General features: G+C 32.2%; 1 protein-coding gene across 5 annotated transcripts; it reads left to right on the forward strand.

Annotated features, from left to right (window-relative positions):
* Positions 1-1,418: 1,418 nt before the first annotated feature.
* On the forward strand, positions 1,419-15,541 carry LOC129002770 (uncharacterized). 5 transcript variants are annotated; one of them, XM_054430811.1, is made up of 2 exons: positions 1,419-1,519; positions 14,958-15,541. In XM_054430811.1, the coding sequence occupies exons 1-2, from the start codon at positions 1,469-1,471 to the stop codon at positions 15,312-15,314; spliced, it is 408 nt and encodes a 135-aa protein (XP_054286786.1). In that variant the 5' UTR covers positions 1,419-1,468; the 3' UTR covers positions 15,315-15,541. The 5 variants fall into 5 exon arrangements, 4 of the variants coding, with proteins under 4 accessions (XP_054286786.1, XP_054286788.1, XP_054286787.1 ...); XM_054430813.1 differs by lacking the exon at positions 14,958-15,541 and adding an exon at positions 9,404-9,905 and having other exon boundaries at positions 1,421-1,519; XR_008491597.1 differs by lacking the exons at positions 1,419-1,519; positions 14,958-15,541 and adding exons at positions 2,274-2,455; positions 4,937-5,166.
* Positions 15,542-17,482: the final 1,941 nt, after the last annotated feature.

A 17,482-nucleotide genomic window follows, 5' to 3' on the forward strand; every position in this document is an offset into this window, starting at 1 on the left:
ACAGCTGATTTAATAAAGTCAGTAAAAAGCTATGATCTCAATAACTCCAAACTCACCTTTTCCTTAAAATACGTAGCCTGATATATGAGTGCATTGTACGCCTGATGTAATTTTTCAAATATTTTAAAATTCATAGACACTTAAATGTTTCTCCCAACTTGTTTTTATCTCAAAATTCCATCATAGAGCCCCAAAAATCAGTTTTTACATAATTTTAGTTTTTCTTTCAAGTGTATTCGGTGGCGAAATTATTGAAGACATTTTCCTTCACGACCAGTAATCAACAAGTTTTCACGGCGTTTAGAGTCTGGAATTCTCTGTGGAGTCTTGGCCAAGGTTTTCCTTTTGAGTTCGCTTACCCTCTAATTATTTTATCTTTGAGGTTATTGTTTCTTGTTTTGACTACTATATACTAGCTCTTTGTGTGTCTTTTTTTATGTAATTTTTCAGCTCTGGCTGTATTTTTGGACAGTAACCTTGATACTGGCCAGTATTATTGTGTACTGTTGATACTGTATGGAGTACCTTCTGTCCATGATACTTTCTCTCGTGAGGCCCATATCAGATCGCAGATCACGAAAAGTTATGAAAATTGTAATGTAATTTAATATAAATGAGTTAAATTACAGTGTTTTTAAAATCTTTATTTCTATTGAGTCTCTTTCCTGAATAACTAAGCTGGCTCAATATTATGGACAGTATACAGTTTATATCCAAGGAGTTGTATGAAGAGTCTCCCATCTTAGCAAGTTTTTTGTGTACGTAATGATTGCATTTTCTTGATTTTTACTTCAAGCCAACTCTAAAGGATTTCAGATTAATCCAAATAAATGCATTGAATATAATGCTCATATTAGGAGATTGTTCTAATTCAACAAACCATACTTTTAAACAGCTATTCATTATGAATAAGTTTAAAATACAGTAGAAGTTTGAAAAATGTTAAACTTTATAATAAAAAAAGTTAAATATACAAGAAATTAATAAATAAAATGGTGAGGAATTGTTGCATCGAAACACCAATTTACTGGTAAGATTTAACCCCGCATTGCAAGATGAGAACGTTAAGAAATTAAATGTGCTACATTTATTCAAATTATTGTTAACTTATTTGTGTGCGTTCACATTTGCACATTCTACAGACTACATGACATCTTGGACTTTTCATGTACCTAACTTAGAGAAGTTTTCGTCACATCCAAATTCATGGTAACTACTCTATTTTAATTCAGTGCTGTATCAAAGTTAACTAAAAGCTTGCTAGACGAGTTTTACCTGTCTAAAAAAATTGAATATTTAGGTATACATTGAATCGCATACAATATTTAACGCCAATTGAAAGAGTGATTGATGAATCCATTTCACGACCAATCGTCATCAGGTGAGTGAACAGTCCCCGCCACCATTGTTCAAGTCTTATCAGCTGATTGTTAGTGATAACAGCGTCAGGAACACCTTGTGAGACGACATGAGTGGAACCTCATGGAAAGTTTTGGCCCTGTTAGGGGTCCTCCTGGTGGTAAGTACTTCTAATATAGATGATGTATTTCTAAATATCCCTGTGTAAAAACGTTTTATCAACTCATTACAAGGTTTTTCGGTTGTAGTGGGGCTTCCTAATCTCTTAAATTTAACGTTATTTGATTGGTTGTTATTTAGATATCAGGTTAATATATTGGTTGTGTTAGTGTTAGAATTCCTATCGATTTTAAATTAGTTTTCACTGATTGAATAATGAATATTCACATAAAGATTTATATCAAGATATTATACAAGATTGTGATAACTACAGTATTCTTTTATTATTTAATATAAACCGTATTCAATATTCATTTCGTGTTTGAACTACACGTTATTCTATCTACAACAAATTGTCTTTATCCAAAGAAAGTTATAATTATTATTTTATCTAAAATTGTTTTTAATTATTAACATAACCTGTTGCTATTTACTTCTTTTCATTTGCCAAAAAACAAAACTAAATTGAATATTAACATCCTTAAGATCACGCTAAACACTAAACAAAAGGAACATTATATTTTATCCCATAGTGTTATAACCGTTATTAAACTTTACAAAACTACTACAGTTAATTAAACAGGCAAGTAAACACCATACCGTTATAAAAATATTTAATTACACAACCACTAACATCACTACACTATTTCCACCACTAATAATAATTTGAATCGGGATTTGAAATTACAAGTTAGCAACTACTTAACTTTTATTACTGAACAAGGAAGGCACAACGGATGATTTACCGCATATTAACATGGCGAGCAGCATATTGGCACTGAATATAGTTTATAGTTTATTTGTTCCTTATCGCCGAGATATGTTATCGACGCCATGTTAGCTCTGCGGTGGCCGACGACGGAATAAACTTTATTGTATATCACTCAAGATGGGGGGACTTAAACATCTCGCCCTCCTGGTGATCGTCTTGTTTGTGGTAAGATTTTGTTAATCTTTTACGTCACTCTTAATTGGTCAGAGCTGCTAATAGCATGTGTGAAAACAATAAGGAAGCCATACGATATCACTAGACCTACTAGATCTACTCAATATAGTTTAGTTTCGGTAATCTCATTCTATTTTGAGGTTATTTGATCGCTTGGTCCGCCATCTTGGAAATATTTGGTATACTGACCTATAATTATTTAAATGTAGCAGTATAAATCAAATTTACTAGCTGAATATATGTTGATTAAAAACGGGTTGGGCGTTTTATAAGCTGTAGAGCTATTTTGGGTTATATTCTTTAATTTTTTTATAGACTAATTTATAGTTTAGCTGTATGTTGTTTTGAATGAGTTAAATGATAGATGCCTAAAATAATAAATGTTCGTTCAAAAAAACGTATGGACTTTTAGGAGAAATAATCATGAGAAAGTGCATCTTTCGGAATCGAAAAAGTTATGCACAGAAAATTTTATACCGTAATTTAGAAATCGTGTAGTTTTATGTCCTTGAGTTTTTTTTTATTTCTTATACTGTCTGATGTTTTACAATTTAATTGAATTTATTGTTTATTGAGTCGATGGCCTAATTATTAAAAATGTTGAACTCGGCTGGGTACACAAGTTTAAATATTCTTAGTGCCAATGAAATTGGATATTATAGTATGCGTGAGAAAAATACTTTAAACAACTAATTTGTGCGGACACACAATAACAACTGTTGTTTGATAACACGATTTTAAACTTTTTTGTTTCATATTTTTAACTATGCATAATGACTAAGCATTTTTACTCTACGATATAGAACCATACAATGTCAATGAACATGTTGCGCTTCTATTAGGTGAAAAAGAAAAAAAAGACTTTCTCTAATTTCATATCAGGGGATTAGTTACACTAAAGTTTACAAACCAACTTGTTAGTATAATAAGACAATTTACTTTTCTAGTAAAATTGGAGGTACCTAGTTACCTAGTATTTGACTTTAACTTTACGTATCCTAAGTAGGAGTCTACTAGGGGTTTTTTATTGAACCCTAGTTTGCTACTTGTATTTGTACATACATACGACAGTTTCTGTATGACCTTACCTGATATTGACCTTGAGATAAACGACCTTTACTCAATCCTTCTACTTCGCGTAATAAATTATACTCTCTACTTACAATTCAATCATTTTTCAGTTTTTATAGAAATATTTTTCCTGAAAAAAGGTTTTTAAAATACAATGAAATATACTATAAACATCATGATTGTTCTTAGCTTATACACTCACTTTGCATGCTTACACAAGTTAACCCCAAACTTCCATCAACCTTGAATAACAACGAACTTTTAAAACTCTGTTGTCATCCACCGATCTTGAATAAAAATATACGATTTTTACTTTCAACATTTATTACTATGAAACATTACTTTAAAATAAATCTCCTAATATTTAGATATTTGTAGACGTCTCATTGATTCGTTTTCATTTAGATTCATTGATTATAACTTACTTTTTAAACGTTATCTAATTTATTTCAGGTAAATTAACACGTTTCCAGGGGGTTATTAAGAAAATGATTTAATAGTCTTAAATAAATCGATACCATTCTCTAGAACTAGCCTTAAAATAGACATTTCTACATTGTTTGGAGATATTCATAATTTCAATTATTACCATTTCACATTATGATGATTCTACTTTAATGATTCTATGATTACTTCTATGATTCTTTTATGATTCTACTTAAAACTATAATACCTTCTTACATCAGGATTTCTTTAGCAAAATGTTATCGTCCCTTGGTCTGGGGAAGACATATCAGCTGATTTGAGTGGTTTACAAATAAGCAGTATATTTGAACTTCGAAATATTTTGAATTAAACTTTTATACTCATAATTAATTATTGTAAATAAGTGTTTTTCATCGATTAATTTACCCTTTTTGTACTTATCAAACTCTTTGAATTTATATGCAACAAACAATTCATAAGGTTTCAATACCAATTTGGCTTTGAATATAAGCTATAAGTTTCAGCAGTCTTTGTTTAATGTAATTCTTGGTATAAACTGTTTAAGTATCGAAATAGAAATGTGAAGAATTGTTTTAAAATTTAAGTTCATTTTAAGATTTTAATCTTGAGAAACAATAATTGTTTGGGGATACACGAGTCAGACAGCAAAATGAAGCTTATTATGGACCACCCATTAATTGAAAGTATATTTAATTATAATATATTTAACAAATACCTACCTATCAACAATTTTCTAAAGTAACAGAGTTAATTTTTAAAATATATTTTCACAATCTATGACATATCTGAACATGTTTTACATTTTTTTTTAATCACTTCTTAATATGCTTAGCCCAACAATTAAAAAAACTTGTCATCAAGATAACCTGTTTATGCAGAAAGCAGGAAAAACTGCTGAAACTTGTAGCTGATATTAAAAGTTAGCTTAGAACCTGTTGAATTGTTTGTTCGCAGTGGGGAGTGGAGGGAAGACCTCACGCTCAAGCTTCTGACGCTAAGAACGTGATGAGTATCCTAAATGGACCGACCTACTTGGAAGCGTTCATCGGGAGTTTCGGGAAAACATATAAACTCAAGAACGAACTCCCCTTCCCCTGGAGCTTGATGGGATAAGTGTGGGAAATCGTTTGCTACAATTCCCTCGCCCCTCAATTTATGTTTTGTATTTCGTAAAAAATAAACGTGTGGACTTGTCTGTTGTAGTTATTGTCTTAGGTTCATTTAACCAAATGATAGTAAGAAACATTAATAATTTACTAAGTAGGAATTTGCTTAGTCTGAAAGTTTGCGTCAACTGTGGAGATAATAGATCATTTTCTACATTTCATCATCCTAAAAATATCAACCACATTCCCCCCATTAAACCCCAGACATATTACAAGGAACTCCGACCATAAAATTATGCTAATGATAAAGTGATCATAAAATTTGTGTTAATTTGTGTTAATCTGTTTTATTTTAACTTAATTGCTATTTGAACCTTGATTCTTGTTCTTCTTTTACGAGGGATAAATGCACACATAAGTTATTTTCATTCACGTCTTTTGAATTACCTTTACAATGATAACTTGTTATTAATCGAACACTTTTTTTTGCAAAAGCAGATATTTCTAATTCAAAAACAAAATCCTTAAAACATGTTAAAAGTTTTCTATTGGTTATCTTCCATTTTTTGGGGCAATGAAGTCACAAATAATGTGCAATGATAATCTAAATGCTAAATGCTAGAGGCTTTAAAACTACTTTTATAGCCCCAATAGTATTCAAAAATCGGGTAAGCAAATCTTGTATAGGGTTATGTCATGTAAGGGTATCCTTGTATCGGGTTTTTTACTCTATAGATAACATTTTAAGAATTTCATACATAAACCTGTAACGTAAACATTTAGATAAATATAAATAAAGTTTCAACCTCTTACATTAGTATTTTAGGTTAGAAGGATTATTGGTTGCCAACTTAGGACCATGAATTGTGATTTCATACAATCACATTTTCTCAATCCATGGAAATTCCTATTTACCTGCTAGATTTATTATGGCCTGTTTCAGGAACCCATTGTCAAATATTCATAAAAGAATAACACCGTTTTCACATAACTATATTAATAACGTGAGCAAAAAATGAGACTTTAGTGTGCAATGTCAAAACATTTGGAAAAATCTAGAAATGGCTGCTTACGAATCTGTCAGAATTGCGTGTTTGTGTCGCAATTTGCGCGCATAATAATGGCTTAAAATCATTGACAATGACCACCAAACACTCTGTATAGAGTTATTTAGAATGTATATACTGTAATTTTGAGCTGTGTACTCTGTGGGAAATATTTTATGAGGTCAGGTTTAGGCTATAGATTACTTTTCCTTCAAATGTAACCAATTACACATACAAGAGGCAAATATAAATTCTCACTGATCTGAGTAAATGATGAATCGTAAAACTTTATTTTAATACGAGTATTGTGTACACGTGAGCAAGCGGTAAGCAATATGTTAGGTTGTGTTAGGTAAATACTTTGCAACATGGAGTGTTGTGGTGTATACAATCAATAATTTCCAAAGGTAACTAGGCAATTCGGGATTTTAACTTTGTAAAGGGATACAATAAACTATTGTATTGCACACAAATGAAACTCGTAATTGGTAAATAATGTATTTATTTAGTTAAGGACAAAGACTGGGTTTTATCCTAAGCTATTAACAAATGAAAATGCAATTATGAACATTTTCGATATAATAATTAAATCGTAGTAATTAATTAGAGGACATTTAATATTTTTAGATAATCGAAAAGGATAAGCGAACAGCAACACATCCCAGACAAAAGTAAATCATCACGACAAGATGGGTCACTAAATTCTAGTTGCTCTAAAAATATTAATGTTGACCCCATCACAAACATAGACGTATAAATAAGCCGGCCATGTTGCAGATAGTTATCATCGGAACAGGTGTCTGTCTCTTCTTGAATGCTGTAGTTGTTTTATTTTTTATTCAATATCTGCAATGGAATTTTGCTTATTACGTTTGGCTAAAATAGATTGTGATAAAAGTTTTTATTTCAGGAAAAATTTACTGTATTTTTACTGATAAATTTTGTGTACACATAAAAGAGTGGATCAAGTTGATATTGTCCTATCAATAATGGAAATTTGCTGTCTTTATAATAATAAAGGAATATCACTTACTGTTGGTTCTTCTTGATAAATAAAAATTTTATGTAGTAATTTTCTTGACTTGAATTTTGTGAGTCGGTGGCTCAGTCGGTAGCGTTACGGACTTCGGCCCCAAAGCAGTGATGTCGTGGGTTCGGATCCTGGTCACTGCCACAAACATTTTATCAGTACAGTTCACCTTTGTACTGTACCGGCTCACCCCTTGCTTTGCTGGATACGTTCCACGCACAGCTCCTGGTCCATGTGGACGGGCAAGCGCTCTTTTTTTAAGAGGCCGCCAACCTCTTAAAAAATTCAACACTTTTCTTTATTGATAAAACTAATTTTCTAGATCTTCATTCTGGCTCCCGTCTAATTCATCTTCACAGTCACATGTGTTTTCAAATAATTTCATTGTTGAATGAAATAGTAGTTTTCGATACTAGTGCCTAAAGTAGGCTTTTTTGGGGATGATATCGTGTTTAATGGAAAATTTGATTAAGTCGCGAAAAAACATTTTAGGACGAGTTACGAGCAATATTTTTCATTACATTGTCAAATATTATAGCAGAAAATACCAAATATAACCAAAAACTGTTTGATTAAAAAGAAACGTTTACTTTAAAAGTTTGTTTATATGAAGCATTTTAAAGGATCAGAACAGTTGATTTGTTTTTGAGATAAGCTTTGACATAACCATATGATTCTAGTCCGTAAAATGTTACGGACTAGTCAGCAAAAAACTATCTTTAGGGACTCAAAACGATCCGTAAGACAGCTGTTTTTGAGTCAGTGTAATGAAAATAATTATTTTAGAGTTTCCTTAATTAAACTGCTAACAATATCATATTATTGCTAACAAGACTACAACATCGCGCCACTCATCTTTCACTCATATTTGGGTTAAAAACACACACTTAAAGGCGTTCCCATTTTAAATAATTGATAAGTGATTTATACTCTCACTCACAAAAGAGGTATGGTGTTCCTTAGGGATCGATTGTCTGCACCATCTTGATTATTTCAATGATATAGGGTTATCTAAGATACCTTACATCAGATTGTAACAAAAATTATACACTGTAAAATAAAGTGAACAAAAATGTAAAAATAAATTCCTTCTATAGCAAGGGGAAATGTCTACATAATCTGTGGGTAGACTCGAGTTGCGAAAAAGTTAATTTCAATGCGAGGTAAAAAAATGTATAGGCAAATAATTTGTATAATTGTCAATTTCTTAAAATTTTGTTTAGCTTGGAACTGAATTTTCAGTGTTTTGGACTAAAAATAACGATAAAAACTCTTGTTAGTAAGAACATTCATGGTAATTTTATTTACAAACAGACCTGACATAAAACAGTGATTTACTAAATTGGAACCAAGCCGTTGAGAATGTCTGTGGATTTCTTGAAAAAGTCTGGAATCGTAGTAAATTCAATAAGTTAAAGGATGATTGTTACAATGAATAGAATACTTTGCTAACACAGTCATATTGAATTTCATAGTTAGCTATAATAATGCGATTTTTATGAAAGATCCAACAGTTTATTGTATATTCTGATAAATCGTGTTTTGGTTAGTAAGGCGTTTCAATAAAGATGTAACTAGTAATTTTTTTTTTAAACCAAAAATAAAAAGCTCTTAGTCACGAGCTAATGATTTATACATTATCTTTTTAACTAGCTTAATTGTGTAATGAACATTGAGTTTAAAAATTGCTGAATTCCGTGGCTTTTGACATCTACTATTTAGTTTTTTTTTTATATATACATAATAAAATTGCATTAGCAACCACTTTTAACCTTGCTTTTGATCGTCCTAATGGGCCTCAAAGGCCTGGGCAAGGGACATTTCAAGCTAAGCAAGAAAAGATCCGGAAAAGTACAAGAACGAACAGATTAATTCAATGTTTATTTTACATTAGCTTATATTTTGATACGTGTTTTTACAATTCTATCCCCCTTCTTAAGACAATCAATATTTAAATTTCAATGGCAGTGATTATACCAGATGGTGTAATGTAATAGATTTGGGTTTAAACCTGAGGTGGTAATCAACGTTGTCAATAATATGAATACAAAAAGTATAAAAACTCAACGCCATCCTTCAGGGATTCTACAAACTGTTCTACAATACATTAGAGTTATTGCCTTTACAATGAGCCAACACTCTTTCGGCAAGATAATTCTTAACCTTTTGTGTCTAGTAAGGGGGTTTCACTCGGGCCCTGTGTTTTATTTCCTCCTCTAAAACCCGGTTTCTGTTGCAGGGCCCGAGTGTCGCGGAGCCCACGCCAGACCCAGGCCCCGACCCCAGTTGTCCTCAATGTTACCCTCCGACAGACTTCGGTTACCCAGACTTACTGTACATCTTACTCGTGGTGATCGAGCTCGTGCTCGCGCTACTCTTGGGCATTATATTCGCCATCGTGTCCATCGTGGCCAGTCTTCTAGGACCTGCCACTGACACCACGACCCTCCTCGGGGCCCTCAACGGCCCAACGGAACTCGAGGGCTTCCTCGGCAGTCTGCCCATCGTCCTCAAGTACCTCAACCTCATCAACGTGCCGACGGCCATCTTAGGTTAACCTGCAGAAGAAAATTCACAACCTGTGTCACAGTTTTAAAGTAAACATGTTCAATTAAAATTTGTAAAGTTTCAGTTACCGAACACGTGTTTAGTTGTTAAGACATTGTATAGTAACTTAAAAATGATTGTTAGTTTCCATCGAGTACGTCTTTAACAGACAATAAAGATAAAGTATTTTTTTAGAGTTGAGTGAGTTATTTTATCCTTATTATGGTTATAAGAAATGATCGAATAGTTGTGATGCGATGGAAGTTCAGTTAAAAATTACCGGAATGTGATTAGAGTATATTTGGGGGCCAATCTGAAGAAACTAAAAGGATAATGTCTAAAATTTTAAAATTATGTTTGTTCAAGTTCTAGGATAAAGGCAATACGGTTTACACGAAAAGAACACTTAACACTCATTCATTTCCCCGATTAATATTACACTATTAAATGGGAATTTGTTAAATATATATTTTCCTTGATCTTTGTTCTGTCGGATATGAAATGTTCACTTCTATGATTAAACATCTATATTTAGAAACTAACAAGTAGCCTACACAGTCCTAAAACATTTTGTTAACGAACTGTTCTAGTGTGATAATTGAAACGTGATTTTTAGCGAATAAAGTAATTTTCTTAATGAAGTGGGTTTGGTTGTGTTTGTAGCTGAATAGATTTAGATGGCAAAAACAAGTCAAGTATGAAAATCAAATTATTACTCTCACATTAGTAAGATATTTCAGTTTTTGCTCATTTCCTCTGAGTTGAAATAAATACCAAGTGAGTATTGAATCCACTTTTATTTGTTGCTAAAATTAGGATCTGTCTTGTAATATGTAGCAATCTTAAAGGATTTACAAATTCCATCCAAAGATCAACCTATAGATGTTTGCTTATTTTCCAACTAATTTTCATATAGCCATAAATGATGCCAAACTTTCATGGGAATCGGATTGACGGGTTTGATAATAAACAAAGCAGAAACGTTAGACTTTAGTCCATTAGACTATTACAGATAAATAATCAGTGAAAAAATCAAGCTTACGTTTTATTATCCCTATTGGAAGTATGATTCATTGTACACTGGCCAATTTTACTGGTGTACTCTGCTCTGTATCATAGTAATTGTAACAGTTAACTTAATTTATGATAATAAGCAACAGAAACTTTGATAACTTTCCTTGAAAGGAAATATTTATAGATTTCATGAATTCATGCCGTGAACTTTAATCAAAAATGCACTTCTCTCACAAATGCGAAATGCATTAGGTATAAATGTATTATCACAAGATTAGTTTTACAAGTACATTGCTTCTAGACGAAAAACATAGTCAAAGCAAATTAAAAAATAACACTTCATTTGTTCATTTATTTGTGTATGGGGGAAGATCGGGGATGTAACCTGCCTGTAACATATCTGCTCAAATTTGGCTACCTATTGTTTTATTTTTACAATGTAAACTGTATTTATTTTCGTCAGGGGGTTTTCAAGCATTTTTGTATTTACCTCGCATTAAAGAGTTTGCTTAATATGACAGGACTGTATTTTAAGCAAAAGCAACTAAATTACCTTTAAATTTACAAAAGTTGTTTATAAAAATCATAAACAAGGGGCTGGACAAAACTGAGCCCTGGGGTATGCCATGCTTTACTTGGCCTTCCTCACTAACACCTTGCCCTTGTGGTTTGGCTTCGTCCTGACAGATAGTAACGGAACCATTTTAGAGCAACTCCCCTTATTACGGCATGATACATCCTATTCAACAAGATTCCATGGTCTGCCATATCAAATGCCTTTATAAGTTCTACGAATATACCTCCACAGACTTTACCTTTATTTACATAAGTGTAGATGTCTGACATATGCTCGATAAGGTCGGATTTAGTGTTTATTTGCTTTGTAATCCGATTTGCAAAATTTACCACCCTAAATTTTGCTATTTTTTCAATTATTTTTGAGAAAATTTTTAAGAGGGCTATTGGTCTATAATTACTTGGAGTATGCATCTATCATTCTTTTTATATAATGGTGTAACAACAGCTTTTTTCCAGTTTACCTGGAAATTTCCAGATTCTAAACTTGAATTTTAAAAATATGCTAGAACATGTACAATAGATATACTTTTAATTATATAAGGAGTTAAATTATCATAACCTGGTGCTTTCTTATTACTAAATTAATTTATAACTGTCATTATTTCCTCCTCACATAGAGAAAAATTTAATCTACATTCGAGGTCCTTACCAAATTATTCCTGTAAGAGTCGAACACACTATTGATTTTTGCCATATCAAATAAAATGTTGTTTCTCAAACCGTCAGCAACTGAGCAAAAAAAATATTTAAGGTTTTATTTACCTCATTTGTGTTGTCGATTACTTGCCCACTTTCATTTTTTAATACAATTCTTTTTGCTTTACATCTGTTAACCTTTAACAATTACACTTAGTTTTAGCTATTTTTTCATGCTATTTTCTAACTGATCTGAAAATTACTTATTTTTCGCATATCTTATTTGATTTAGAAGTAAATTCTTAAACTTTGTGTATCACTGTTCTAATGTTGGTTTTTTTTTCAAGTAACTTCTATAAAGTTTATTTTTTATTTCAATATTTCGTTTATAGTTGCATTCATGAAAGGGGTTTTTAACTTTGATTTTATATTTATAATCTTATAGGACCCATTAATACAATTATGTAACTTATCTGAAAAGTAATCAAAGAAAATCAAATCTGAATATGTTAAAAAGACTGAACTCCAAGCTGTTTTGTGTACAACTGCTTTATGCCCAGTTTTCAAAAGTGTTTGATATATTTTGATCAAACTTGTCAAATCTATTTATTTTATACTAATCTTTTTACTAAGCCTAAAAACACACTTTATTACCCTCCCTGTAGCAGCAAACCTATGTACTCGATAAACCAAATGTTATTTAAATAGACGGGATCGGTCTGACATGTTTAAGGAAATATTTACGTTAAAACCTAATAGGGCGAATGGGAATTAGCTTAGTCTGCAGGTTTGATGCATCGGTGGTATTTTTTGTTTTGTCGTATTTTTTGTCAGGTTGAAAATCTGTCATTGTTTCTTTTCACCTTATCTGGTCCTCGTTATTAGTTTAACTCAGTCCTGGAGAATAGTATTTACAATATTTTTATCACAATTATGATGCACTGTTTTTAGAAAGTACAGTTATTTTTAAAATAGAAAATATTTACTATAGTACCCGTTTATGGGACAACAAGCAGACTAAATAATATAACTTTGCTAATGAAAATTTAACTTTACATATATTTGTTGTCCCAGAGTAATATGAATCCTCTGGTATTATGGAAAGCTGAAAAATAATCTTAACATAAAACTTAACTTAAAGTATAGTGTGGTTTAAAAAATGTAGTTAGTTACAACATAGAACTGTAGTAGAAAGAGATTAAGATTATTAAGATGAACCTGTTTGCCTTTAGGTAAATTACACACGCGTTTTATATTTTTTATGTTTATAGGAATCAAACTTTAAAACTCGGGCTACGTGAACTGTAGGGTGCTTTACTGTAAAATAAAACGATTTCCCGTTACTGATATATTTAAAAAAAACTTAACATGACGAACTTAGGTATAGTGCAGCTTTTGGTGATGTGTCAATGAAATTTTAGTTCAAACTACTTCATCCTGAATGGAGCCGAGACTTAAAATGTAGTATATTCTTTCAAACAAGTTGTTAAACAGCTATGCAGGTAGAACAATATATGGTGTATCTTTTGACAGTCTAGTACTTTTGATCAATCTTATCCATGAAATTGCCTTATACAAAAAGAAAGATGTTCCATGAAATGCCAATAGGTGTTTAACATGACCAATAGGACAAGAGTTTCTGGATGGATTTTTCCGAGGTATAGAATTATCGATGTAGGTACCTGATGTCTGCTAATTTAAAGGGTTGTTTGTGAACGACATCTCCCTGAATGCTGTAGCTTCAATTTAAGGAATACAATTACATGATGCAATTAAATTAGGTCCACTCAAACTATACACCTATAATATCCAGCTATAATCTTTTTCCAATTCAAATTCGGAGAAGTTTTTGAACGGTAACTCATTTTCACATGGTCCTTGTTTTATACTTGGTACTCTTGCACAGCTCACTGTAGCTATATTCCACGAAACACACCTATTGATACTCAGGATAATCAACCATACTCGTACTCAGAGGATATGAGGATGTAAACTGTGACGCCGGTTTTCATGTGTTTCATGTTGATTACGTTTAATACTATGAAGTTAACTAAATAACTCCAATTTTAGCCAAGATTTTAGGACCTCTTTTTTACTCATTGGACTTAGTATCAGAGTACAAGCAACTAACTGTAATTAGATAGTTTCATTTGAGCGAATTCCCCTATAGGGAAGAAGCTATTACCGTAGGTCTCTCTAGACCTAGACCAAGGACCGATTTGTTTTCCATTTTGATGCCTCCTGAAGTCAAAAACACTATTCAATAAAATTTGTAAATGTGTTTAATTTGGCATGGATTGTAGGGTGGCATAAACATGAATTAGTTCGTGAATCCGAAAGATCGGGTCATGGAAACGGGGTTTTTTAGGTTTTAAAGGGTTTGAAATATTCAAAATTTGTGTATTTTAAAAATGCTCAATTTGTATAACAACGATCGTGTAAATCTAAAAGAAACAAACATTTCTGTATACGGAAGCATGGTTGTATAATTGAAGGTTACGGAAAATTCCAAAAACTGTACGTTAAAAATTGCTATTTTATTTGTATGCAGAAAATGAACACTTTTGTAGTTTTCTTGTTCATGAGTATGTTTTGAACAAATTTGTCAAATTTATTCTTTACATTTTTTACCATTAACATTATTATTCAACAACGCCGTTTCCCTTCCCCGTAGCAGTAAACTTAAGTACTCATAAAATGTAATGTTATTTGAATAAATCTGACATGTTCAACGAAACATTTTAGTTAAAATATAGATCAGGAAAATGGAAATTCCCTTAGTCTGTAGGTTTTATGAGACGGTGGTTCAGATGTACACGTTTTACATTTATGATTTTTTAATCACTGTATTTAAACAACAAGGAATGACAGGTCAACAAAATGCCCTCTACGTAAGCCGGGCGAGACCTAAATTGTCTTCAGGTGATCCATAAGGGAGTATGGATCCTAGGAGTATATATGATAGTTATAGACCGGGCCCTGTGTATCCTTGTACTAACTGACCGGTTTTGTTGCAGGGCCCGTGTCTCACCGCGCCGACGCCGGACCCCGAGCCGGAACCATTGGCGGATCCTGAGCCGTTTTTCTTCCCCTTTCAATACGATTCGGAAGGCTGCTCGAACTGTTATTACAAAGGGAACGCCGGTTTTCTCTACGCCCTTGTACAGATCATAGAGTTGGTGTTGGCCTTGGTGTTGAGCATCGTGTTCCTGGTCCTCAACCTACTCGGGGGCCTCCTGGGGCCCATCTCCGACGCCTCCACTCTCCTGGGGGCCCTCACCGGCACCAACGCCCTGGAGACGTTCCTCGGAAGTTTACCGATCGTGCTTAAGTTCCTCAACATCATCAACGTGCCCACCGCCCTCCTCGGGTAGTACAGTTTTGCCAAGAAGAAAACTAAAGACACAAAAAAGTTAAGGGGATGGTCTCACTAACCTGTACAGCTTTTGTACAGAACGAAATCTTATGTATTTATGTATTTAATTCTTCGTAGCCAAACAGTTTAGTGCAACTTTAAACAAAACGGCATTGTTAAAAGTGTATTCCTTCGAGATTTTTTTTACTAGCAAAATTAATAAATGTTTATTGTTGCCCTTTTGTATTTTCAAGACACCTTTTTCCTGTTTCCCAAAAAAATATGTTTGGTATAAATTAAATAGTAGGACTTATTAAGGTTATAGGTTATTCCTTTTATTAGCAAAAGCACATACTGGTGTATACATCCATATTATGGAATTACTATTGTTTTATTTTTTATTTTTTTTTTTTTTTGCTTAAGGCAAAATGTTTAGAGACATATATTTTCCTAAAATGTACACAAAATGACATTAGAAATGGAATTTTTTAAATCCATTTTTTAGGATTCCAAAACCCCTTTGACTCTCATTGGACGTAGTTTTCTTTCTACTTTTAACATATTTACTTATATGATTTATCATGACAAAAAGATTATACATAAACTAACGACGTTCGACAATGACCTCTTAAAATCTTCCACATAATGTGTTTATAAATGAATGTTGTAGTTAAATTGAGGTTTCAAAAATATTTTAACATTTAGTGAACACATTTTTCCCCTACAAAATACGGATTGTAAGAGGAAAACTATTTAACAGAACATTTATAACACCGTTTGATTGCAGTAATTTAAAAAATATTATTTCATAGTACGTCTTAGATAACTGGACATCAATCTTTAGGAAATCTATGGTTAAAACATAAATTTAACTGATGAAAATAAGTGTGTAGCTTAGTTAAAGAGTTAATCTTGATCTTAGTTAGGTAATCTAGAGTTGAATATTAATTTTGAACGTTTTTAACGTTTTTATACTCATGTAGCTTCTAAGAACTCATTGTAATATTGTGTTAATTCTGTCTCATACAAATAATGTTGTGCAGATCAGAAACGTAGCTGATCAAGGTTAGCATCTTAGCTTTTTTTTATTTTTATTTTTTTATACAAATCTCCTCTAAATCATTTTAAAAGTATCAGTAGTTTTAACCATCAAGCACAGTAGTACAACAGTGCTTCCTTCGCCCTCCGATGTTCTACTGCACGAGTCTATTTATCGACTTGGCTGTATATCTCCATTATCAAGTGTTGTAAATTAAGAGGTCTTTAATCTGTCACCGCGAGCACAGTGCACGGTGCTCCTTCGAAGCGCCGAAAGACAATTTTCTATATGGACCTTTTATTGATTTGTTAACGGATTAGTGAAATTTGGAATATGGGTCACAGGATTACTGCCATTTTGGTTCTCGTCTTCCTAGCGGTAAGATGCACTCCTGTTGTCTAGTTATAGGTTAGGGCCATAGTGTTAGGACACTGGTATTTAGGTTAAGCTCGTGTAATCTAATCTATCAATCTTATCAATGTTTATACAATGTTTACTTTATTTTTCGTAGTGGAAACAACGTTAAGACATCACTTGACCTAACAATAGCAGTTCAGTTTATGGAAAGTAGTGTTTAAAATATTGAAACTTTTTTAAAAATTTTAGTGGTTTTAGGTTTTGATTTGGGCACGTCTACGATTTTTTTTTTTTTTAAATAAAATATTTGTAATATTTCTTCAAACTTTTCTGGTTTAAAGTTTTTACTCCTTAAACTGTATTGCCAATAAGAAATGTAAACGGCATACTTGTATATCCGTCTTAACTGACTATTTCTAACGAATATCCAAAAAATAACATGTCTTCCTTACTTTATGATATAACTTTTTTAGTTTTGAAAAATTGTAATTTTAATTTTAAATAATTTGCTGGTTTAAGATTTAACTCCCTTAAACGTTCATCGTCTTCTTACACAACCAATATCAGTTATATCTAAAGTTTACAAAAACTTCGAACTGCAAAACACGTTTACTGGACTACTTAAATGTTTACGTTTTAAAAGGAATCATTAATTTACCAAAGACATTACGATTTTCAGCTCGCTTTTTCCTTGCAATTGTTAAAGGTATTACTAACAACTAAGCATTAACATTAATAAGACTACTGATTAATTTAGTGTCCGTTTGAGCTCATGAGTATGCAATTTTAAA

This window comes from Macrosteles quadrilineatus, unplaced genomic scaffold (genome assembly GCF_028750875.1).
Source record: "Macrosteles quadrilineatus isolate MER2022 unplaced genomic scaffold, UCM_ALF_1.0 Scaffold_9__3_contigs__length_116548681, whole genome shotgun sequence".
NCBI classification, from domain to species: domain Eukaryota; kingdom Metazoa; phylum Arthropoda; class Insecta; order Hemiptera; family Cicadellidae; genus Macrosteles; species Macrosteles quadrilineatus.

What these genes read in the sequence shown, in the direction of transcription:
- LOC129002770 (XM_054430811.1), top strand. Translation starts at nt 1,469, where the DNA reads ATGAGTGGAACCTCATGGAAAGTTTTGGCCCTGTTAGGGGTCCTCCTG. An exon ending in TGTTAGGGGTCCTCCTGGTG is followed by an intron (nt 1,520 to 14,957) that starts GTAAGTACTTCT and finishes GTTTTGTTGCAG; the next exon opens with GGCCCGTGTCTCACCGCGCC.